General features: G+C 38.9%; 1 protein-coding gene across 37 annotated transcripts in view; it reads right to left on the reverse strand.

The window, feature by feature from the left end:
* Positions 1–24391, reverse strand: part of LOC125059015 (twitchin) — a 120861-nt gene that overhangs the window by 21969 nt on the left and 74501 nt on the right. For 36 of the 37 annotated variants that reach the window (XM_047663109.1, XM_047663120.1, XM_047663123.1 and 33 more), the window contains 28 exons: positions 24017–24180; positions 22866–23179; positions 22201–22468; positions 21526–21686; positions 18921–19062; positions 18536–18644; positions 17771–17975; positions 16882–17149; positions 16614–16774; positions 15207–15351; positions 14644–14796; positions 14368–14496; positions 13890–14080; positions 13149–13263; positions 12612–12807; positions 12046–12264; positions 11255–11456; positions 10794–10938; positions 10350–10481; positions 10030–10243; positions 9276–9429; positions 8399–8635; positions 7923–8137; positions 7573–7792; positions 2483–7471; positions 2067–2234; positions 1079–1231; positions 390–539 (listed from right to left, as the gene is read on the reverse strand). In XM_047663109.1, the coding sequence (XP_047519065.1) occupies positions 390–539; positions 1079–1231; positions 2067–2234; positions 2483–7471; positions 7573–7792; positions 7923–8137; positions 8399–8635; positions 9276–9429; positions 10030–10243; positions 10350–10481; positions 10794–10938; positions 11255–11456; positions 12046–12264; positions 12612–12807; positions 13149–13263; positions 13890–14080; positions 14368–14496; positions 14644–14796; positions 15207–15351; positions 16614–16774; positions 16882–17149; positions 17771–17975; positions 18536–18644; positions 18921–19062; positions 21526–21686; positions 22201–22468; positions 22866–23179; positions 24017–24180 (9919 nt within the window). The remainder of the gene's footprint in view (positions 1–389; positions 540–1078; positions 1232–2066; positions 2235–2482; positions 7472–7572; positions 7793–7922; positions 8138–8398; positions 8636–9275; positions 9430–10029; positions 10244–10349; positions 10482–10793; positions 10939–11254; positions 11457–12045; positions 12265–12611; positions 12808–13148; positions 13264–13889; positions 14081–14367; positions 14497–14643; positions 14797–15206; positions 15352–16613; positions 16775–16881; positions 17150–17770; positions 17976–18535; positions 18645–18920; positions 19063–21525; positions 21687–22200; positions 22469–22865; positions 23180–24016; positions 24181–24391) is intronic. The other variant, XM_047663141.1, reaches the window with a different exon arrangement.

The following is a 24391-nucleotide window of genomic DNA, read 5'->3' on the forward strand; positions in this document are numbered from 1 at the left end:
GGTATATCGATAAATTTTAAAAATAAAATTAGGCGATGTAATTCATTAAATAACTTATCTTAACCAGGCTTATTAAAAAGTAATCGTGTTTGAAAACGACGTTATTTCCATATAAAAAAATACAAGTTATTTGAAACCTCTTTTCGGGCTTTTTGAAGTCGTTCAAAAACACCGTACTGTTTTAGTCCACATTTTATGACTGTATATTGTAGAAAATTTAGTCAACATAATATTACTTATTAGCCATAATTTTTGTATTAATAAGTAAGATTGTGATTCATGTACAGTCGCTTTCTCTTTTGTGAACTTTATTGTAAGAAAAAAAAGACATTACATTGCATGCAGCGTACGTTTTGGAGTAAGGATATTAGTTAATATATTATAAATACCTTAGCAACGACATGGTCATCCATAGTAAGCGGCTCCGAAACACCGTACTGGTTCTCAGCGCGCACTCTGAACAGGTACTTGCGTTCTGGCTCCAGGCCCATCACGTTGTAATGGCAGCCTCGGACGAAGGATGAGATCTTTGACCACACCTGCGTAACAAATATAATTATTTTTATTTTATACTAGAGTCAGGTAGTAGGGTAACATCTGGGAGAAAAATCAAACTGAGAGATTTTAATATCAAGAAAAGTAATTCAGTAAGTAAAGTAATTGTAACAAATTTATATTTATAAATTTTTATTATTATTACTATGTAGGTTAAGATTATTGTAAATACTCTATATTTGTGCGCTGGAAATACTTTAAAATTTTAATTTAGGAAGTAATGTATGGTTGAAAAGCTTGATGTTCCAACTCCTCTGTCCGTGTTTCCTAAACTAATATTATAAAGAGGAACAATTCTATTGTATATCAGTAAAAACTCAAAAACTGTATCGTATTCTTTCACCATTAGAATGCTACATTATCTCTGAGTAACATAAGGGTTACAAAGGCGTGGCGTTAGGCGTGCAAAGCCGGGCCAGGACTCTAGGAATTATTATAATCGGTAATAATTTACTAACATTCATCATTAAAAAAGTATATTTTTGAACTATATTAGTTGTACCAATACTCTAAATTAACTTACGCCAGTATTATCCATTTTCTCCACGATATAGTTGGTAATAGGCGATCCGCCATCATCTAGCGGCACTTTCCAGGACACGGTACAAGTGTCCGGTGTGATGTCCGACGCTTCCATTGGACCCACTGGTGGGGATGGTTTGTCTACAACCAGAACCTAAAAAATATATAATTTTAACTCCCATTCTTGTGTAAGTCTTACTTAAATCCAATGGCGTAACAACCTTCAAGCCACATTTTCAGAATTAATGTATTAGTAGTAATACGCAAGTAGGTGATCAGTCTTTTGTGCCTGACACACTATCAGTACAAATTAAAAACATGACGGTTTCCTCACAATGGTTTATTTACCGTACGAACTAGTGTTAATTGTGCGCATATAAAGCAATTTCTATTGGTGCACAGCCGTGATTTGAACGCACGACCTCAGGGTTATAAGCACGCTCAAGCCACTAGGACAACACTGCTCTTCAAGTACATAATAGAGTGAGCATTTCTATTTCACTTAGTTAATTGGGGTCGCAATCAAGTTCTTCGCTAAGTAATGCCTAAGGCGGTTCATGAACATTTGATTGTTTGCAGACTTAAAACTTGTTCTTAAATATCAAAAACCTCTGGAGGTAATTTTATCTTAAATACAGATTAACACAGACAAATACAGATCTTTGACACCACGGGCCTAGTGAGAAGACTGAAAAGGACAAAACCATTTGAATTAGTGAATTCGAGTTAGTGCACGTTAGTATTAAGTGCTGAACAGTGACTGAAAAAGTAGAACACAAGAACAGAGTGTCTTCCCATTAATAGAGACTGTAAGTATGTTACACTTCCTTATGATAAAAATCCTTTTTAGTAAATCAGGTTAGCCTTAAATTACTTATCGGTCTTAAGTTAGGCTAGATCTTAATGTTCCATGATGTCTTAGTGCATAAAAAAAACAGATTAAATATAATTTTAAAAATTTTGGAAAATCGCCTTTTTTTAGTACATACCCTGCAGGTTCCACTGTCTGATCCCTCAGTGTTAACGAGTTTGACAGTGTATGAGCCGGTGTCTGATCTCTTAGCGCTGGTATTGTAGAAGACAGTGTTGACGTCGGATGTGACGAAGCGAATACGGTGGTCTGGGAAGACTTCGTCGTTGTTCACGATCCATGATACCTGGAGACGTTAAGGATGTATATACAGATATTGCGACTCTAATAACGATTACTAAACAATTTGTTTTGGTTCGAAAATCAATGACATAAATTACAAAATCAATGATTTTTAAAAATTGATACAGTTAAACAAATAAGGAAATAAGTTCAAGCATAGTTTTAGATTTTGGATGAAAATCTATTAAGTTAAGGGTCATAATTAAATTGAAATCGAGTGCCATGAAAATTAGTATAATTAAGCAAGCTAACCTTCGGTCTGGGGTTGCCCGTGAATGGCACGGTGATCTTAATTTCTTCCCCTGCGATAACTGTGATGTCGCGTAGACTGAGGTCGCTAGTGATTTTAGGTGCGTTGGGCGGCGCACACGCGCGTATCGCATCTGAACTGGCGGAGTACGGCCCTTGGCCTGCCGCATTCACTGCTGCCACTCTAAATTCGTATTCATGATTCTCTATTAATCCTGTGACTTTGTAAGTCGTGTCTGGAATGTGTGCGTGGGACGCCTTCGTCCATTTGTCCTCGGTTATCAATCTCTTTTCAAGAATGTAACCGGTGATCGGTGATCCTCCATCGTGACGTGGTTTGTTCCATGTGAGTGTGATTGAGGATTCCGTGGTTTCCACAGCGGTGGGAGCTCCGGGCGCTCCCGGTGGATCGAAGGGATGTCTCGCTCTGATCGGCTCGAGGGTTTGAGCCGGTTCAGATTGTCCATATTGGTTCTCAGCCATCACACGGAACTCGTAACTCCTGCCAACCGAAAGGTTCTTCACCCGTAAGAACGGTGTTGTGACGTACCCGGACACCTTGGTCCAAGTTGGAGTGCGAGCTTCGCGTTTCTCGACGACATAGTTTGTGATTTCTCCACCGCCGTTGTCTTTCGGCGGGTTCCAGTATAAAGTGAGAGCTTCACCCTCAAACTCATCCGCGCGCAGGTTTTCTGGTTTTCCAGGTCTGTCGAGGACGCGAACGTTGATTGTAGCAGTGTCGTATCCTGATGGGTTTCGCAGTTGTAAGCGATACTGTCCACCGTCTGATCTCTTAGCATTTTTGACGACCAGAGAGGCCGATTCTGGGGTAATTTTCTGGAATATTCTTGAATCTCCATCGACGTCAAGGAGGTTGTCCTCAGCGAACCAAGACGCCGTCGGCTGTGGGTAGCCAGTGTATGGCACGTGGATGGAGAAGTCTTCTCCAGCTCGGACAGTAATGTCTCGCACACCTCCAAGATCCATACATGGTTTGTTAGGCTGTTCAGCGATGACGATATCCGATGTCGGTTTGCTGGGCTCAGATTTGCCAACTTCATTGACAGCGATGAGTCTGAACTGGTATTCTTCTCCTTCCTTAAGATTAGGTACAGTATGCACCAGGCTCGGGATAGGCGTATCGTTGACGTCCTTCCAGTCTTTGTCGCCCTTGGCTTTTTGTTGAATGATGTATCCCTTGATTTTGGATCCACCGTCGCTCTTGGGCGGCCTCCACGATAACGTAACAGAGTCTTTAGTAACTCTGTCAGGTTTAGGAGGTTCAGGAGTGCTAGGTTTGAGTCTCTGTGTTTCAGCCACAATGGAGTCGGTAGGTTTGCTGGGTTTACCGGGTCCGGCTTCGTTAACAGCGATTACGCGGAATTCATAGCGGTTGCCTTCACGTAAGTCTTGGACGGTGTAGCAAGTGTTGGGAGTTGGGTAGTTATTGACCTTCACCCATTCGCCTCCTCGCTCTCTCTTTTCAACATAGTATCCGGTGATAGGCTTTCCACCAGTGTTCTTCGGCGGCTCCCATTCTAGAGAACAACTGTTTGCACTGTAGCCGGTGATTCGAGGTGTGTCAGGTGCATCTGGAGGGTCGTATGGCGATTTAGCAATGATCGGTTTGCTTTCTAGCGGCTCTGAGATACCATATAAGTTCTCAGCGCGTATTCTGAATACATATTTCTTGCCCTCTGTCAGATTCTTAACGTTGAACGAGCATTTGGGACAGAAACCGGCTACTGTGCGCCAGTCATTGACGCCAAATTCAGCGACTTCAACGATGTAGCCAGTGATTTCACTGCCACCATCGTCTGATGGCGGGTTCCACGTCAAACTGATTGTGTCATGAGTGACCGGTGTACAAGAAAGCGGTCCCTTGGGTGGTCCAGGTTTGTCGACAACAATTACTTCAATATCAGCCGAATCCTTGCCGTGTTCATTTGAGGCCGTAATTGTGTATTTTCCAGCATCATCTCGAGTAGATTTTTCAATACAAAGTCTAGTAAGATCAGCTTTTGTCTCAGAAGACAGTCTATGCGAAGGTACAAGCGGAATGGATCCCTTAGTCCAAGAGATGGTCGGTGTTGGCGCACCGGCAATTGGAATGTTAATATTAATCGGTTCTCCCGCTCGCACCTTAATCTTACGTCCAATCAGGTGGTCTAAGCTTAGTTTGGGTTTCTCCTTCATTGGCTTAGCGATAAATACGTTAGACTCGTCTGAAGGTTGACCAGCGCCAGCGGCGTTAACGGCAGATACTCTGTATTCATACTGGTGACCTTCTTGTACTCTGTCGTCCTTATATTCATTGTTTCGCACGGGTTCTCGGTTTACTTTAATCCAGCGGCCCGTCGCCTTGTCCCGTCTTTCAACGTCGTAGCCCAGTATGTTTGATCCTCCATTTGAAATTGGCGACGACCATTTGATCTTAATGTGATCTTTGTCAGCAGACGAAAGCTCTGGTTTTCCAGGCTTGCCGGGAACCGTGTATTGGTTCTTTGCTACGACAGCCTTATCTGTTACCAAGGGCTCTGAACGTCCTTGTAAATTCTCAGCGAACACTCTGAATTCATACTTAGTGCCTTCGGCCAGTCTGGGTACTGTAGCGTGGGTGTTACGCGGGTTAATGTACGTGACAGCCGGCACCCAGCCACCGCCGTGTGTCAAATCTCTCTTTTCAATAACGTAAGCTGTCAGTTCACTGCCACCGTTATCTTTAGGTGCGTTCCAAGACAATGTGACAGATTGGGCAGTGATTTCTTCGTATTCAAATTGTGGTTGCGGAGGTCCAGGTACATCGAGAACTATTAGCTCAAAGCTACCTTCATCAGAGCCGGAGTCGTTCTTGAGTGACAGGTGGTATTTTCCAGCATCAGATCGTTTACAGTTCACTGTGTGAATAATTGTGTGATGACCGACAGACGTAACCGTAGTTCTTTCGTTAGTAACGACTGGTTTGCCGTCACAGGTCCATTTGACTTCAGGAATCGGTTCACCAATAAAGTCGACATCCAAGTGGAAGATAAGACCAGCTTTGATGCTGATCTCTTTGAGTGGGGTTAGAATCTTCGGTGCGACAAATCTGTCTTTAGCGGTAATAATATCTGATGGTTCGCTAGGTTCAGACTGTCCCGCTTGGTTGACCGCGATGACCCTGAACTCGTAATCTTGTCCTTCCACTAAATCAGGAACCGTAGCTTTGTTCTTGTTGGCCGGGACGTGAGCCGCGTTAACCCAGTAGGGACTGCCCTTTTCTTTCTTCTGAATGATGTATCCGGTGATCGGCGAGCCACCATCAGATTTCGGCGGAGTCCATTCCAAGTCGACGTGGTTCTTACTCCAGTCTGTAGCTTGAGGTTTGCCCGGAGCGGTCGGTTCATCGAATTCGTTCTTAGCAACAATGGCACGATCTAATTCTAGGGGCTCAGATTGTCCGATTGCGTTCACTGCGCTAACTCGGAACAAATATTCCTTCTTGTGTATTAGTCTAGTCACTTGGTGTGATAAGAACGTGCTCATGCCGGCGTCTGACCAGGTGCCGCGAGACAGGTCCATCTTCTCGATGACGTAATGCAAGATGGGTGAGCCGCCGTCGTCGAGAGGCACTTTCCATGACAACGAGCAGGAATCTTTGGTAATATCCGCTACGACTAAAGGTTTCTCGGGCCTCGACGGTTTGTCTAGTACAACAACTTGGGCAGAGGCCGAGCAGACTCCGAGATCATTCTTGAGAGTCAATTTATAAACGCCTCCATCTGAGCGGACGGAGAATGGAATGTCTAGTATGACCCTGTTATGAAGGACTTGAATATCGATTCTGTCAGATGGTTGAACGGGTTTACCGTTGATCTGCCATTCGACCGTAGGTTTCGGAGAGGCCTCTATCGGGATTTCGTATTGAATCCTCTGTCCGGCCTTGACAGTTTTGTCACAGAGAAGGTGTTTGTCGAATGTCGGCGCACAGAATCGCGCTTTAGCCACTTGAGGGGTGGAGCCATCGCTCGGTTCTCCGTTTCCAGCTTTGTTGACAGCGATGACTCTGAACTCATACTCTTCGCCTTCTTGCAATCCGGGAACAGTTGCCGTAGTTTTGTTTCCGGGGACGGTCGCGGCGACCTCCCACGGCCCGTACTTCTTTCTCGCTTCGATGACGTAGCCGGTGATGGGCGATCCGCCATCTTTTTTGGGCGGGACCCATTCGATATCCATGTGATCTTTGTCCCAGTCTTTGACGACCGGAGTTCCGGGCTTGTCGGGCGTACCGTAGGGATCTTTAGCGGTGATCGGCTCGGTGCCGACCAATGGCTGAGATTCTCCTTGCTTGTTGACAGCGCGGACGCGGAAGTTGTAATCGTGTCCTTCAATCAAGTGATCGATACGACTGTGACAGCCTTGGACTTCCCCGGCTGGAACCCAGCGCAGGTTTTCTTGATCCATCTTCTCGATAACGTAGTGTGTGATCTCGCAGCCCCCGTCGTCTTTGGGCGGCCTCCATCTCAACGAGCAGCCGTTCTTCGTAATATCATCTGCCCGCAACGGTCCTTCGGGAGCCGTCGGGACGTCCATGACGAGGATTTTGACTGTGGCTGAATCGGTTCCGTTGATATTCTTGGCTTTGAGCGTGTATATTCCTGTATCTGCACGTTTAGCGTCCACGACCCTGATTTTAGAGGAATGATCGTCGTTGACGATCTTAACTCGGTCCGCATTGTAAACGAGATTTGATTCGTGAAGCCACTCTTTCGTGGGCGTCGGTTCTCCGATGACTGGCACGTCCAACTCGAAGTTTTGTCCCACTTTGATTTTGATATCGAACATGAAGTTTCTGTCGATCTTAGGGGCCAGGTTTTTAGGCCTCGCGAGGTGTGGCGCTGTTCCGTCACTGGGTTCACCTTTGCCTGCCTTGTTCACGGCGCGAATTCTGAACTCGTAGGTGTTGCCTTCGATCAGATCGGGAACTTTGCCAGATGTGACGTCACCTTCGATCTAAAAGTAAAATATATAGGATAAGGGTCAATTATCAGTAATAGTAATAAATAAATAAAAATATATTTTGTTTAACAAGTAAAAAAGTGTGAAGAGCCTACCTGTGCACATTCTTCCCAGTCTGGCGCAAATCTATCTTTCTTCTCGATAACATATCCAGTAATGGGAGCACCGCCGTCGCTGTCTGGTCTAGTCCAGTCCAGTTCCACAAAGTCTTTGTCGAAGTCCTTGATCCTGGGCGTTCCAGGTTTGCCTGCGACATCGAAGGGATTCTTGGCCTCTGTTGCGTGCGGTGTCGTCAATGGCTCTGATTTTCCTTGCCTGTAACAGGTTATTTAAATATTGTATAAACACGTACACACAACTGTTAGTGTATTTAATTCATTTTGACAAATCTGAGGGCATAGGCTATTTTGGTCTTATTCCTGAAGATGGCGTAAGATTTATTTACCTATTAACAGCTCGGACCCTGAACTTGTACTTGTGTCCGGGTTGTAATCCGTCAACTGCTAAGTTAGTGGTGGGTCCATCGGTTTCTCCGGCGTTGACCCATCTTCCGGTGGCTTCATCCATCCTCTCGACGACGTACTTCTCTATGGGTTGACCACCGTCGTCTCCTGGTGGGTTCCATGACAGCTTAGCACCGTTTGCATGGACGTCGGACACCTGTTAAGAAAAAAAATTGGTATGAACATAATTCACTTTTTTCATATAATTTTAATAAAACATTATATTCTAGAATCAAAAATTCTTCGGAAATAGTATGTTTCTGTGTAATAAAAATTTAATGAAAATATATATATATATCTTAAAATTATATTTTGAATACAAATAGTTTGTCCCCGTGACATCTCCTACTGCAAAGCCTTTCATAGGAATAATTCTAAAACAGTCGCAGTTGATCGAAAATGCTACTAAAAACGTTACCTTAAGTGGTCCTCCAGGTGGGCTGGGCACGTCCAGCACAATAACTTCCACATCAGCGACATCTTTGCCGTTGACGTTTTCAGCAGTAATTGTGTATTTCCCGCTGTCGCCTCTTCTGGCCGCTTTGCAGGTGATTTTGGTGTTATAGTCCGAATGCTGTACTTTAACATCACCGCTCGATTTGACTTCCCGCTTTCCCAGGAACCATTTGGTTTCAGGCATTGGTTCTCCAGATACCTGTTTTTGATTATTGATTAGAAATTAATTTATTAGGTCAGAAAAGTCGTGTCTTCTTTCCAGGTTTAATCTATAAAAATATAAAAAAAATTGTGATTCCAGTTTCTAAAATGGTTATCATCTTTTATAAATCATATTATTATTTATAATCATCATCAATAACAAAATATCATTGTAATAATCAAATAAAACTCTGATTTTTCATTTCATAGAATAATTCTGATATTTCATAAGTGTTGCTACTAAAAAGTTCTCCACCGAAAAAGGGACAAGTTTGACTCATTTGAGGGCAATAAAAAAGAAAATGCTATGTATTTTTATGTTTTACCTACAAAAAGGTAAATTTAAATATTTACTTACTCAAGTAACCTAATACAAAAATTACAAATATTTCAATAGCACGAACAATATATCGAATAAAATGTATTTACTTTATTTTATCACTGCCTACTAATTCCAGGTTTACTAAACCTTAAAAATGGTGATGAAAAGGGACGTAATAATTATCACTCGCATAAACAAATACAGTGTATGTGCCCGGCCAAAAAGGTTTGCCATCTCTGACATGTCAAAAAATGATAGCTGTCAGAATTCTACGGAATTAAAAATCAGAGTATAAAGAAATTTATTTGCAACTCACCTTAACATCAAAGGCAAACTTCTGTCCAACCTTGATCTTGATATCAATGAGGTTGGTCCTGTCAATTTTCGGGGCCAGATTCCTGGGTTTGGCCACAATCGGGTGGGTACTGTCACTTGGCACTCCTGGACCAGCCTTGTTGACCGCACGGACACTGCAAAAATATATAAACTTTACCATCTTCAGGCTTCACACTACTAAGTACTAACCATACCATACATAAAATAAAAAAAAGGGTGCGTGTACTTATGTACGCGCGTAAGAAGTTATACTTCTTTGGCATTATTAAAAATAGTTTTTGATTGCATGCAAATAATTAACTATAATTATATAATCAAAGACTGGAAAAGGAGTCATTATAGTCAATAAAGTTCAGTTTACATTTGAAAAATTAAATAAATGTTTATTAATATTATATTTATTATTATTTTCTAATATTAATTAGTATTTATTAAAATATTCAATTTAAATCACTTCTGATTATACTTCAGACGCACATATAAAATTCGCACTTGTATAATGAAAACACGTGTTTTAAATGTAGAAACTCAAAGCATGTGGATAAATATAAATACACAGTGAACGGAGGCGGCGTGCGTGCCAACATGCGCCACTAACTTCATTCTGTTAATTTTGTGTCACGGTGCGCTCGCATCGTAAAATTTCACTCTTATCAATTTTTCATAACGCGCCTAAAGAAGTTTAACTACAAAAAATATAATACTTCTTCTTCCATCATTTGAAAAGAACTCACCGGAACTCATAAGTCTGTCCTTCGACCAGGTCAGGCACAGTGCAGTTTGTCTTATCGGCAGGCACTTCCAACGCCTTCTCCCAGTTTCCGAACTTGTCCTTCTTCTCCACGATGTATCCTTCAACGGGAGCTCCACCATCTTCAGTGGGCGGAGTCCATTTGAGGTCCACGTGGTCCTTGTCCCAGTCGGTCACTGACGGCGTTCCAGGTGCACCTGTAGAGTCGGGATTTTTATAGTATATATTTCCAATCGTTATTTTTCTCGAGACTATCAAACTCTAGAGGTAAATAAAGAGTTTTCCATCTGTTATCTCACTCACCAGGTTCATCATACGGGTTCTTAGCGACAATGCTAGTCTCCGACACCAATGGTTCAGATTCTCCTTCCGAGTTGACTGCCGCTACTCTAAACTTGTACTCTTTGCCTGGTGTCAGGTTTGTAACGTCACATTCTGAAAACATTATTTTTATTAAGATATGGGTTCTTGAACATAAAGCCTGTCTCAAAATATTAAATAACATATCAAAATTTTTGGTTGAAACACGTTATTGGTCGGATTTTAAGTCCAAACTTAACTCAATCTTAACTCCGTATGTCAAAATCCAATACGTTTTCCACATACTCAGCTAACTCTCAACATTAAGTATTGATAAATCCAGGGAAAAAAAATAACAGAATTGAAAAATTCTTAAAAGCAGCTGTTCCATGAACATTAATGTTATAAATGTTATATTCAGGTAGTGTGTATAATTATTTTACATACTTGGTTCATCAGATCTAGCACAAGGTACCCAGACGCCAGTCTCGGTGTCCAGTTTGTCGATCTGGTAATATTCGATCGGAGCTCCGCCATCGTCCTTCGGCCTCTTCCACTTCAGGGTGGCGCCGTCCTTGTGAACGTCCGATATCTAGAATATATATTTAAATAAAGTCATGAGGTTGAATCAAAAGTAAACCAATACAATCATTTTAAATTTGAATAGAAACTTATCAAGGGGTTTCAGCAAAAATACAAGAAAAAGGTTGAGCAGTTATACGCACGTACGTATAATACGTAACGTAACTGTTGAGAGCTTCTAGGAAAAAAATATAAAATTAACTAAAACTAACCAATATCATAACTATAGAGTACTAAAAGTCAAAGATGTGGTTTTGCACAAATGTATTTGATAAACGTACGTCCAGTGAGCCCAATATTATTATTACGATAATAAAAACACGAACCTGTAAAGGTCCCTCCGGCTTCATAGGCTTGTCGGTGACCAGCACATTGATGGTGACAGTGTCTTTTCCACTGGAATTGGCCGCCGTCACGGTGTATTCCCCGGTATCGTCCCTCCTCACAGGCCGTACTATCAGTTTCGTGAAGTACTCCGGTGAGTCGATTGTCACAGCCTTGGATGAGCGCAGTGGCATGTTCTGGTATCTATTGTGACAAAGTGTAAATATTTTAAGATTTTTAACAGATAGCATGTATTTGCGTGTTTTCCCACGAGAATGTAAGTGCGTGCTCCTATTTTACCATGCCTCCTGCTGATAGAGGACATATCTTTGTTTCAAATTTATTTTATTATAATATTTGCTTGCAAACATTGTGTAAAACAAAAAAACTTGTCGATGAAAAAGAGTGGCGGAGAGTTTATTGCCAGTTCTTCTCTTTCGTTTTACGCCCTTGATTTGAGAACTCGCTACTGCTAGTTCAATATAAAATTAGAATCATTTCATATATATCTAATTTTTAACGTTCATAAGTGTACATTTTGTTACCTAAAGAAATTAGTAAATAATTTTTGAATTTGAATTGAATATAATAGTAGGGAAGAAAGTATAGAATAGTTCGATCGTGCACTCTTATAAATGGCTTTGCTTGCAAATCACTACTTGGGTTTAGTCACAAGAACCTTTGGCCACCCAGGAACCTTTAATAGGGGTACAGTTATCCATAGTTATTCTTATTAAAACACGTTTGATAAATTTTATAAATAATAAAAGTAATAAATGAAATATAAATTTACCTCCATTCCACAGCCGGAGCTGGTTCTCCAGTGATGGCAGCTTCCAACTTTAGAGTGGATCCGGCAGACAAGGTCACGTCGCGAAGGTAGCGCCTGTCAATCTTCGGAGCGAGGAACCGTGGTTTAGCCACGAAGTTTTTGCTGGACTCCGAGGGCTTACTCTGGCCAGCCTTGTTTATTGCGATCACTCGGAACTGGTATTCGTTACCCTCGATCAAGCTGGAAATTAAATTTCATCAGTATAATTAAATCCGTCAAAAACAGCCGTCCGAATATGATCAATAAAAACCACAAGCACATGTCCACAAGAGTAAGTTTGCTGTAAAATTCATTGTGTTGGTAAAAATTTTTATCTAGCGTTTTTAGTATTAGAGTAGATTAAAAGACTACCGATTTTAATAATTTAATTAGAGATACAAGACGAATGTATGCGTGATAATCAAAAATATATTTATTAAGCGAGAAAAATTTCTGTAAAAAAATGTTATGCTTAACTCAGAATTTTTTTTCCAAGGAATCATTTATTGATACCTTCTATGAAAATTGTGTCGAAGACAAAATCTTACCCATTAATAGTAGCAGCTGGGTTAGGCGTATGCGTCTCAATAGCCTTTTCCCACAACGGGCTGTATTTGTCCTTCATCTCCACGATGTAACCAATGACCGGTGACCCTCCATCCGAAACGGGGGGCTCCCACTTGAGGTCCACGTGGTTGGCCGACCAGTCGTCTGGCACTGGCGCAGATGGTGCTTCTGGGACAGCTGTAAATAAAACATATTTTAGAAAAAAATTTTGGTAGTGTTGAACTATATTTTTTTCCATCTGAATTATGACTTCAGCATTTTGCAATGTAATTTACTATTAAATTCCATTTAGTAAGGTCTGAAATTAAATTTTTCGCTAATATAACAGAACAAACACTACTTATTCAGACCTTCATATATTCGGTAGTGGACTGATCAATTAAACAAAAAGGAATCTAAAATTGTAAGTGTAATATTTTGCTTTTAAATTTTTTGAAACATTTATGTTTATCAACATAGCTTGTAACGTATTCTGTAGATATAGCATTTTAATAAATGATGATAAAAGTTTCCCTTACTAAATGGATCCTTAGCAACAATAGGTCCGAAGGTTTCGAGAGGTTCAGATTCGCCCTCCTTGTTGATCGCCTTCACTCGGAACTTGTACTCGTGGCCAGGTGTTAATCCGTCAACCTGCAAATGTTAATAGCAACTATGATTTACCCTATCCCACGAGTGCTACAAAAAGTGTTGTCCCATTGACAATTACGTTATCAGTCTTCTGAACCTTGTATACGAAATAACTGTCAGTTCAGTACAGTTCAAAAAATATATATATTTGATAGTCTCCCTTTAACTTTTTTGCTGACAGTAAATATTTATAATTTCTTGTAATATTTAAACCGTTCTTTAACAAATCAAACTAAATACAGTAATCGCCATTATAACGCGTGATAACGTATAACGCAATTTCCATCCTCCATATAACGCGGTATTTCCCTCTGTAACGCGAAGATATCCCAAGTTATATTTCTGTATGAAATTTATAATGATTTGTCAAGTCCATAATTAGATTTGCGTACCTTTGCACCTTCAATTGTGTTGTTATAAAATTACTTTATTATATTCGAGTTCTTAGTTTTTAATTTGTTAAAGAAAACGGTTTTACGCGAATAATCATAAAACGTGATTCCCTACAACACGGTCCATAGATTACTGCACTTCACATTTAAAAATGAGATACTTTACAAACCTAATGTGCAATAACATAAGTTTGTGTTTAAAGGTAACGAATGAATGATATAAAAAATAAATCTCACCTCCATCTCGGGAACATTCCCAATAGTCTTCCCGACTGGAAGCCAAGTGCCAGTTTCCGTGTCGTACTTCTCCACCAGATAGGCATCGATGGGTTCGCCTCCGTCATCTTTAGGTCTCTTCCACTTCAGCGTACATCCTTCTTTGTGAATGTCTGACACTTCTAATGGTCCTTCGGGTTTATCCGGCTTGCCTGGAAATAATATACGAAATATAACATTTATAACGTAATAATGAATGTAAATAATCTTCAAGAACTAGACTATACATAACGATGTGAAAATTCATTAAATTGCCTTGAATGCAATACTCGACAATAATTTTTCTGGTTATCGGACACTGCATTTCTCATCATTTACTAGCTTTTATCAGATATGTGTTTGGCCCACGCACCCTTAAGAAACTTTACAACGTGTTTAACTTATATTAAAAACCTGAGCTATCTTCGCTGGTTCAAAATAAATAGAAAATATAACTTACCAACAACAGTAATTTCAACTTCGGCCGTGTCTGATCCGTACTTGTTGACGGCTTGGATCTTGTAAACGCCGGAATCCTTTCTTCGCGGACTTGAATGCTGGTACTTGCTCAGGTACGGAACATTCACCACTTTAAAAAAACAAAAGTAATAGTAAAAAAAAGATTCTAATAATTTATTTCTGTACTGGGAATATCAGACACATTTCTACGAAAAGTATCAATTATCAACAAAAAAAAATATTTTAGAGAAAAAAAAAATTGTTGAGTAGAACTTACGTTTAAGTCCGTTACCGCTGGTGACCATCTTTCCGTTTAGAGACCAAGCGACATCTGGTGGTGGTTCACCGGAAACTTTAACGTCCAATGAGATGGGTTCGCCTTCGCGCACTTTGATGGCACGTAAGCTACGGCGGTCGATCTTTGGTGCCACTGTCGAAATAATTAAATATTTTAAAATATCGCTATCAAAAATGAAATTTGGATAAAAGATATTCAAATTTTACTCAAAATCTTAGCTATATGGCATTGCGTCAAAAATATTTCTATTATATGCATTTACATTTAAACTTAAACATCCAACATAAAAAATAAATTAGTCTGATTGCATTGTTTTGATTAAAGTAATTATCTGTCTCTTTTTTTATCACAGCGTAACCTAAGTTTAACGGAATGATAGGAAAGAGTACTTTACTTAAAATTGCAATTAGTCTAATTTATTTTTTTATGAATTAGGATGTTCAATTTTATTGATATAAATGTACATACATTTAATATTAATATTAGACAAAATTTCAACATCCCATTAAACCGATTGGAAAATCTTCACAGAATTTACTCACATCTCCTAGGTTTGCAGGTGACAGATTTGCTGGCATCGCTAGGTTCACCTGGACCAGCCTCGTTAATAGCTCGCACCCTGAACTCGTATTCGGTGCCTTCGTCCAAGTTGCCCACAGTCGCTTTTTCATTGTCGTTTGGACCGACCTAGGAATATCGGATTTGGTAAAACGAGGTAATGGACCGAACAAACGAAAATAAAATAAAAATTGTTTTTATAACTGGATATGAAATTGATAAGCAAATATGTCGTTACTAATTTTCGTTATCGTTTACACAAAACAGACATTTTAAATTTAAGGACATACTTTAAGTTCATATTTGCATTTTTTGTGACGTATGTAATATACCTATAATCTATATATTTATAGTCGTATTTTTAATTAGACGAAGCCAACTGACAGTAGCTAATGTCACTTTGTAATATAATGTTGCCATATTTAAAGTAATAGTGATGCGTTCAGATCTTATTCAATCAGATGAATGAACAATGAGTGTGAATAGTCAATCATTTCAAACAATAAAAGAATATTATTTCTATTTCAAAATTGTATAAAAGTGCTCTGATATAAGTTAGGTACTAGTACTATGTAACTACAATCAGTTTTTTGACGTCTTATTACAAAGCGCGGCGCGGCGACTAGTGCCATCACCGATCATTAATTCAGGGGTTTTTACTTTGTCACAACACTATTTTTATTTCATTAAAAACTGACAACACCGTAAACGTCAGTTGATATCGTCTAATTAAAAATTCGACTATAGATCTTATTAAGTAAGGTGACTTATACCAAGAACTCATATATTATTCATTTCTTATAAAGCACTGAAAATGGCATTCTGTTATATTTTAAAAGTAAATGACTATTACATCTTTACTCGTGAATATGACAGTACTCTTTTTAAAGTTATCTAATAAGAGGTTACTTCTTTAGGAAATCACCATTTGTATGGCAATCACGGTTTACAATAATTTACCAAAAGAATTAAAAGATCTTCCTACTAGAGTTTTTAAAAATCGACTTTGGTGTATTACTTTTGAAAAAAATGTATTATTCAATAAATGATTATTTTCGTGAGACACTGTAGTTGATTTAAATTTGAAAACATAAGATATGTACGATACAAATATTATAAGAATTGACCAATTCATATGACTAATAATGTGAAATGAAAAATTCCTTTAAAGACAAATCTGCGCGCCATTGTGTGTGGCAGAATATGCGACCTTACAAATTATTGTACCATATTCTTGTAATAAATTATAATTATTAAAAAAAAAAACAAATTGGTAAAAGAGAAAAAAAATCGTATCTAATAGAACCCGAGCGCAAATCGCTGGTTTCTACATTAAGACGAGTATTTGTATGTATCTCTTCAGTTTTCACCTTAAATGAATGAAGACTAACCTCACAAGCTTTGACCCATTTGGGCGATCCAACTTCCCGTTTCTCAATAATGTACCCAGTGATGGGTGCTCCTCCATCTTTAAGAGGTTTCTGCCATTTGAGATCAACATGATCCTTGTCCCAGTCGACCACTTCCGGTGTTCCAGGCTTGCCGGGTTCATCTGGAAACAGCATTATTTTTAAGTGCATGAATCTTAAGCATTCAAAGTGTGTTACGAATAAAAAGTTATTTAACTTCTCTCGAAGAAGAGATAAATAATTTACTCACCGAACGGATTCTTCGCAATGATGGAGTGGTCTGCTTCCAATGGTTCTGAAACGCCTTCATTATTGACAGCAGAAACTCTGAACTTGTATTCGTGTCCTGGAACCAGGTTCTCAACTTCAGCCTTGGGTTCCTTGGTCTTGAGGGCTGGAAGCCATCTACCGGTTTCTGTATCGAGCTTCTCGACCAAATAGTGGTCGATCGGAGCACCACCGTCGTCCAACGGGGCGTTCCATTTGAGCGTACAGCCTTCTTTGTGTACGTCCGAAATCTGGAAAAAGAAAAAGATATTTGTAAGTAAAGATATAACTGCTTGCTTGCATGCTTTTAACAGTTATTTTTGCGAATTCATTTTTTGGTGATAAATCCAGATATAACGTTACATATAAAAATTATGCTAAATTAGATTTCGATTCATTCTGCAGAGGCCTTACTAGTTACTACGTATTTGGCATGACTCTGAGGTTCCATAAACGAACACACACACAGCGCACGCTTATAACAACTCTCAGCTACACTTAAATACAGAGTGTATTATACGCACACACACATACGCATACTTACGGTCTTACACGACTTTTGTTTCATTAGATGTAACACTAAGACTTTATTTTCTTTAAAAAAAATACAGTTTTAAACATACACCATGTACCACGGAATAATTGAAATCTAGTTACCCCAACACAGGAGTCCACTGTGTGGACTAACGATAGATGAATTTTGTTAAAACTTATTTCTTTCATGAAAATTTTTGCATGTAGTATAGTATCATATCTCAGTAAGGATAACGAAACCAAATAACTTTACCCAATCATAATTGAATATATTTCACAGTAAAACTACTAAATTTATATCACAAAAGCAAAACACCGACATATATAAGCTTGCTCACCTTAAGCGGTCCTTCGGGTTTAGCAGGCACATCCAATACGATGACTTGTATGGAGGCCTCGTCCTTTCCGCTGCTGTTCTCAGCCTTCAGCACGTACGTGCCGCTGTGTTTGCGAGACGCGATGATCACAGATAACTTGGTCCTGTAGTCTTCCACGTCCACCGTGAGATCGTCACGTGTTGATAGACGCTCTTTGTTGTGGAACCTATAAAAATCACATTTATATACTGACAATCAGAAATCGCAATCCTATTAACAGTAAGCTTAAGTGGAAATAATAGTGTGTGTCATAAATCCTCTGAACAAAAATGTTAGATTGATAAAATTATCAAAATGTAGCGCATTGTGATAATTTAATTAGTTGTAATACGAGTGTATATTAAAAGAAAAATTAATAATAATTTATTTATTATTAACTTCCATTTTGTTCCCTTTGGAGAAGACTCTTGGGCTGTGGGGTTCAAGGCTATTAAAAGATTTAAGTTGGCTGGTAGATAGTACCGGTGAACCCAGAGCTGGTGCTTTTCTCGATCAACTTTTAAGTTTCGCAATACAGCGAGGAAATGTTGCCAGTGTTAAAGGTACACTTGCCACAGGGATCTTTTTAAATTGTTTTAATTTTCTTTTTCTTAATTTTTAATGTAGGATAAAAAATTGTAAATACTGTATATTTGATTGTTATGATTACTAATAAAATTTATTTTAAATAATATCTCTGTATAGTAGAGAATATATACACAAGACAGGGTGTATGGTTTCACTTACCAAGTCTTTGTAGGAGCAGGTTCGCCAGTGACCTTGACGTCCAGCCTGATGTTCTGGCCAGCCTTCAGAGTCAGATCACGCATGTTTGTGCGGTCGATACGTGGTGGGGCTACAAGACAACAATTGTAAGATAATAATCTATTCAACGTTGAGATGAAAACAATCTTCTACGGTATAATAGTCAAATTGCTTACAAGTTATTTTTTTTTTTAAGTTTAGTAGCTTTTGGCCAAATTAATCCTTGAATAACAGATATTACAGTAGGACGTTTAAAATCTATTCAGTTAAATAAAAGTTTATATTTCCATATTTTTTTTACTTCCTGAATATTTTACATTTGGAAATACCAAACTAGGAAATTTTTGTGAATCTTTTGATAACTCACCAAATCTGTCCTTAGCCAGTAAGTTGTCAGTGGCGGTGGAAGGTTTTCCGGGGCCAGCCTTGTTGACAGCCTTCACTCGGAACTGATAAGTCTTGCCCTCAATCAGATCCGGCACTCGGGCTTCAGTCTTGGTGCCGGGCACCTATAACAATTTTAAATTATTATCTAAAGTAATGATAGTCAGTACCCTCGACTGGTAGAGGTTTTCTCTACAGTACAGACAAGGTTGTTTTTTTTATCAGGGGGCAATCGGTTAGGAGGCTCAACTGATGTTATACTCCAGTCAAATTATGGCTAAAAACGGGTTAAATAAACATGAGCGAACACAGTTTGGGGATTTTGAGGATCGATAGGGGGGTGTATTCTGAGCATAAATTCAAATTTGAGGGGTTGTACTGAGGTCAGCTCAAGGTCATTTCGATTGAAACGCGTTTAATTCGATATCTCGAGAATGGTTAGTGTTAGGCGAAAAATTGTAGAGACCTTTTCTTTTCCAAACAAAATTTACTAACTTTTTTATTTGAAACTTTTTTTTATAACATTAATATTTTTCAAGTTATAACTCCCGCAAGGCAAAATTTTTACTTTTTTTTCAATTTTTCGTCGTTTTCTCCCCAACCATTCAATTTTATTAAATTTTACCGATCATCGAAGTGTAGATCTTTTAATTATGAACAATTTTGTTTTTTAACTTTTTTCCATAATGCCAATACCTTCGGAGTTATAGATTACTTTACCGAGCGAAATCCGCGCCATTGTCGCAACGTGTATCCACAGATAAGTTTTTAGGCAACGAGAGTAATAAGACCAGATTCATCTCACTACTGAAAACGGTTCTCATCAAATCAGACATAGAGGTGGAGCAAGCCGTAGAGGATGCGGATGGTCTAATTATCAGTACGGCTAAGAGAATTTCGCAAGAGTATAGTGCTGCGGTTGTTATTGGTGAGGATGTGGATTTGCTGACTGCAACAGCCGGCGCGTGCAACAACATTTACTTGAGAAAACCTGGCCGAGGCAAATCGACGGATGCTACATATAGCCCATACTGCCTCAAACCGATATATGGGCCGAATGCCGCAAAAACCTTTTATTTTTGCACGCGATTAGTGGTTGCGACACAGCGTCGGCACCATTCAACCTAGGCAAGATGAAAACAATGACCGCATTGAAAAAATCTCCGGATTTGCTTTTGTTAAATGAAGTTTTTCTGCAAGACAAAGCAGATAAAACAACTATAGCTTCATACGGCGAACAATTAATTTTGAATTTGTATCGCAAGGCAGGTGACACGAATTGTACCAATCTCAACGAGCTCCGATATAAGGGATATAAAAAAAATGGCAGGCAGTGGGAGGGTTAAATTAGAATCCCTTCCTCCTACCTCTGATGCGGCATTTTTCCACTCGTTGAGGTGTTTCTACCAAGTTCAATACTGGCTGGAAAATTATCTGGAACCCGAGGAATGGGGCTGGCTTCGCACTCCCCGTTGATTGCAGCCGATAGCGATGTCATTGAAACCGGCTCCGGATAATTTACTGAGATCGATTGCGTGCAAAAGCAAAACCAAATGCGGCAAAGCGTGCGGATGCAGAAAGGCCGGCCTCTTTTGGCACAATGTGTAAAACAGTTTTAATTATTAATTTACTTCTTACCCAAATTAACCCAAATTAAATACCTAATTTTAAATAGTTTAATCGATTGACCTTTTTATATTGCGACAGTGGCGCGGATTTCGCTCGGTAAAGTAATCTATAACTGCGAAGGTATTGGCATTACGGAAAAAAGTTTAAGAACAAAATTGTTAATAATTAAAAGATCTACACTTTGATGATCGGTAAAATTTAATAAAATTGAATGGTTGGGGAGAAAACGACGAAAAATTGAAAAAAAAGTAAAAATTTTGCCTTGCGGGAGTTATAACTTGAAAAATATTAATGTTATAAAAAAAAGTTTCAAAAAAAAAGTTAGTAAATTTTGTTTGAAAAAGAAAAGGTCTCTACAATTTTTCGTCTAACACTAACCATTCTCGAGATATCGAATTAAACGCGTTTCCATCGAAATGACCTTGAGCTGACCTCAGTACAACCCCTCAAATTGGAATTTATGCTCAGAATACACCCCCCTATCGATCCTTAAAATCCCCAAACTGTGTTCGCTCATGTTTATTTATTTCGTAATTTGACTGGACTATTAAGTGATACCGCTCATGGACAGTCTCATTGCCAGAGGGCTCGTGAGTGCGTTGCCGGCTTTTTAGCACGCTACTTTCTTGAAGGACCCTAAGTCGAATTTGTTCGGAAACACTTCCGAAGCTCTACTCTCCGAAGAAGTCGGGGATACGCAATACGTGGCAATAATAAATCGTATTCTTGAACGGATATTCAGATGTCAATAGAGAGATTATTTAAAAAAGTAATATTTGGTTTATATAAGGGTACCTATCGACTCTATTTTGAATATCTCGGTATATCCGACTTAGCGAGCCCGTTACAAAAAATTTACGATTCGAAATTATAAAACTATAGAAAACATTTTTGTTTTGACTAATAGATTACGCCTTTTAAAACGATGTTTTTATATACATTGAAAGAATAACCCTCACCTCGACAGCTTTAACCCATTTGCCAGTATCCCGGTCCTTCTTCTCCACGATGTAAGCGGTGATGGGAGCCCCACCATCGCTTGCTGGCTTCTCCCACTTCAGGTCTACGTGGTTCGCACTCCAGTCCTTGAACTCTGGTTTGCCTGGCGCATCTGGCTCGCCTGTACATTATTTTTTAGATTAGTTAAAATATAGAAAACAAGATATAATGAAGTATTTTATTTACTTTTTTTATAATTCAATGAGAGAACTAGAAATTTTAAATTAAATATTGAAATGCAATATAGTTTAATATCAACGCAAATTATTAAGACAATACGAAATATTATTCATGATATATGTACCTTCCTGTTCCAGAAAATCAGCACAAAAATTAAATACTATTATTAATAAATATATATTTTTATAATGTCTATCGATTCAAATACAACCTAATACAAAACGAAAGAAACACACACAAAGAAATTGCATATACAAATTTTCGTCAAAGGTGAAACGTAATTATTTAATATTCTTAATTTGTTTTTTTATTTAATATAATAATAATAAGTTTACATAGTTACTAATATGATTCGATCATTATTAATTTTACTGAATTAGTTTATAGCACCTAACATACCAAATTAAACATTTAAAAACGAATTAAAAGGAGATAAGGAAGAAAGAAAAACTTACCATAAGGATTCTTAGCCGTGGTCGCGGTCTCAGTGACCAATGGCTCACTCTCACCCTCCGGATTGACCGCCTTCACTCGGAACAGGTAGTCCTTGCCCTCGTTCAACCCTGTGACGTCAGCTTCCGGCGTCTTCGTGGTACAAACGGGCACCCAGCGTCCGGTCTCCGTGTCCATGCGTTCCACGACGTAGCTTTCGATCGGTTCGCCTCCATCGTCTTCGGGAGCCTCCCATTGGAGCTTGCATCCGTCTGCCTTCACGTCAGAGACCTGAGGAGATCACATATAGTTATTAAACATAACTATGTACTTCAATATACGGATGGTCATTGCGGTGAATTGATATTATGACAAAAATTATCAAAAAAAAAATTGCAATTCAAAACCAGCGCAGGCGCAAACCTTGGTTTTAGTCTTATTTTTTTCTAATAGACTTTTTGTGTCTAAGGTCGATTTCCTCACAAGGGTTTCCTTCACCGAACGAGCGTTAAATACATAAAAGAAAAAGTCCATTGGTGCACAACTGATAATCAAACCCACGACCTCGGGAATGACGTTCTGTGTGAGTGTGTTTTATTGTAAGCCGGTCATAAACACTCAATTAGTATTATTTAAACTTAACCAGTAATGTCTCCTTAGAAGTATTAAAAGAGTTAGTCCAACATACCTTCAAAGGTCCCTTAGGCTTAGCCGGTTTGCTAACGACCATAACTTCAATCTCCACACTGTCCACTCCCGTGTCATTCTTGGCTGTCACCACATACTTTCCACCGTCAGCTCTCGTCACCTTCTGCAGGGTGAACGAGGTGTGGTAATCTTGGTTCTCAATCTTGAGCCGCTCCTCGACCTTGAGGGGTTTCTCATTGAGCGTCCAAGTGATCGTGGGTTCAGGTTCGCCTTTCACGTCAGCCTCGAACTTCAGAGTCTGACCCACCTTGACCTTGCGTTTCTGAAGGTTCTTGCGGTCGATGCGTGGAGCCACTGTTCAGAAACCATAGACATTAATACACATTAGTTAATTGGCGATTAACTGTACTTATTAACTAAAACTAATAGTCTATTAAATATAAGTACATATCTCAGTCCCGTATGCCCCTTTATAGTCTGTGATAAGTATTTATTTATTGATGTTTACCACATCATACATAAAACTATATCTACAATCTTTCTATCTTAAATATACGACAATTATGGTAACATAAATATTACATAAAATAAATAAAAATATATAATTTAGTTTAATTTTTATTAAGCAGAAAAAAAATACAATTTAATTTTTTTTAATGATCAGCCCACTACTGAATATATCCAGGTCCGGATAAGTACTGTTTAATCCGTTTTAATCGAGAAGAATTCGAAAGAGAGGTGCTTGAACTCCTAGGTGGGTTTTTGCAGGCGGAATTTGGAAAACTCTGCTAATTTTAAACATTGGGAATGAGTAAGGGACGACTGTAAGAGGTTACTGTACTGTATTTACTACATTTAATCATTTGTATAAAAACTTAACACCGGCTAGAGATCTCCGATCGTACAGTAACACCATATTACATTTCCTAAGTCGCTGGTGGTGGCGGGGCCTATGAGAAAAATCTTAATGACTACGTGTCGAGTTAATGATCTTTGAATGATTTCAATGCGTATCATGGCTTTTAGATTTTTTATAGAACCATGAATTGATGCCATGCAGTCTTTGGACACTCAATGCCCGTCTCGCGAGTGCGTTACCGGCCTTTTTAGTTTCTAATCGATAATTTATTATCTAAGGTTCAAATTCGCGGAATTTATTTAATTATTATACCTAGAACCACATATACTTACAGAATCTCGGCTTAGCAATAACAGACTTGCTGGGCTCGGAAGGTTCTCCGGGGCCAGCCTTGTTCTGAGCGATAACCCGGAATTGGTATTCGTGTCCTTCTTCCACGTCAGTCACACGGCCCGTTGGACGATCGCCAGTTGTACGGAGACAGTCTTGCCATGTTCTGGAAAATAAAACAAAGATAATGATTTGGGTAGGGTTACCAGACCTACTCGTACGATTCTGAATGAGATGCAGATGGTATTGAACAACAGATTATCGACAAGAGTGTACATTAAAAATAATAAATAAATCAGTGACGCTACAACTTTTAGGTGTTGGCCTCAGATATCTGTATGTTTCATAACCATTTTTTTTAATCTAATAGGCAAGTA

This window comes from Pieris napi, chromosome 19, assembly GCF_905475465.1.
Source record: "Pieris napi chromosome 19, ilPieNapi1.2, whole genome shotgun sequence".
NCBI lineage: Eukaryota > Metazoa > Arthropoda > Insecta > Lepidoptera > Pieridae > Pieris > Pieris napi.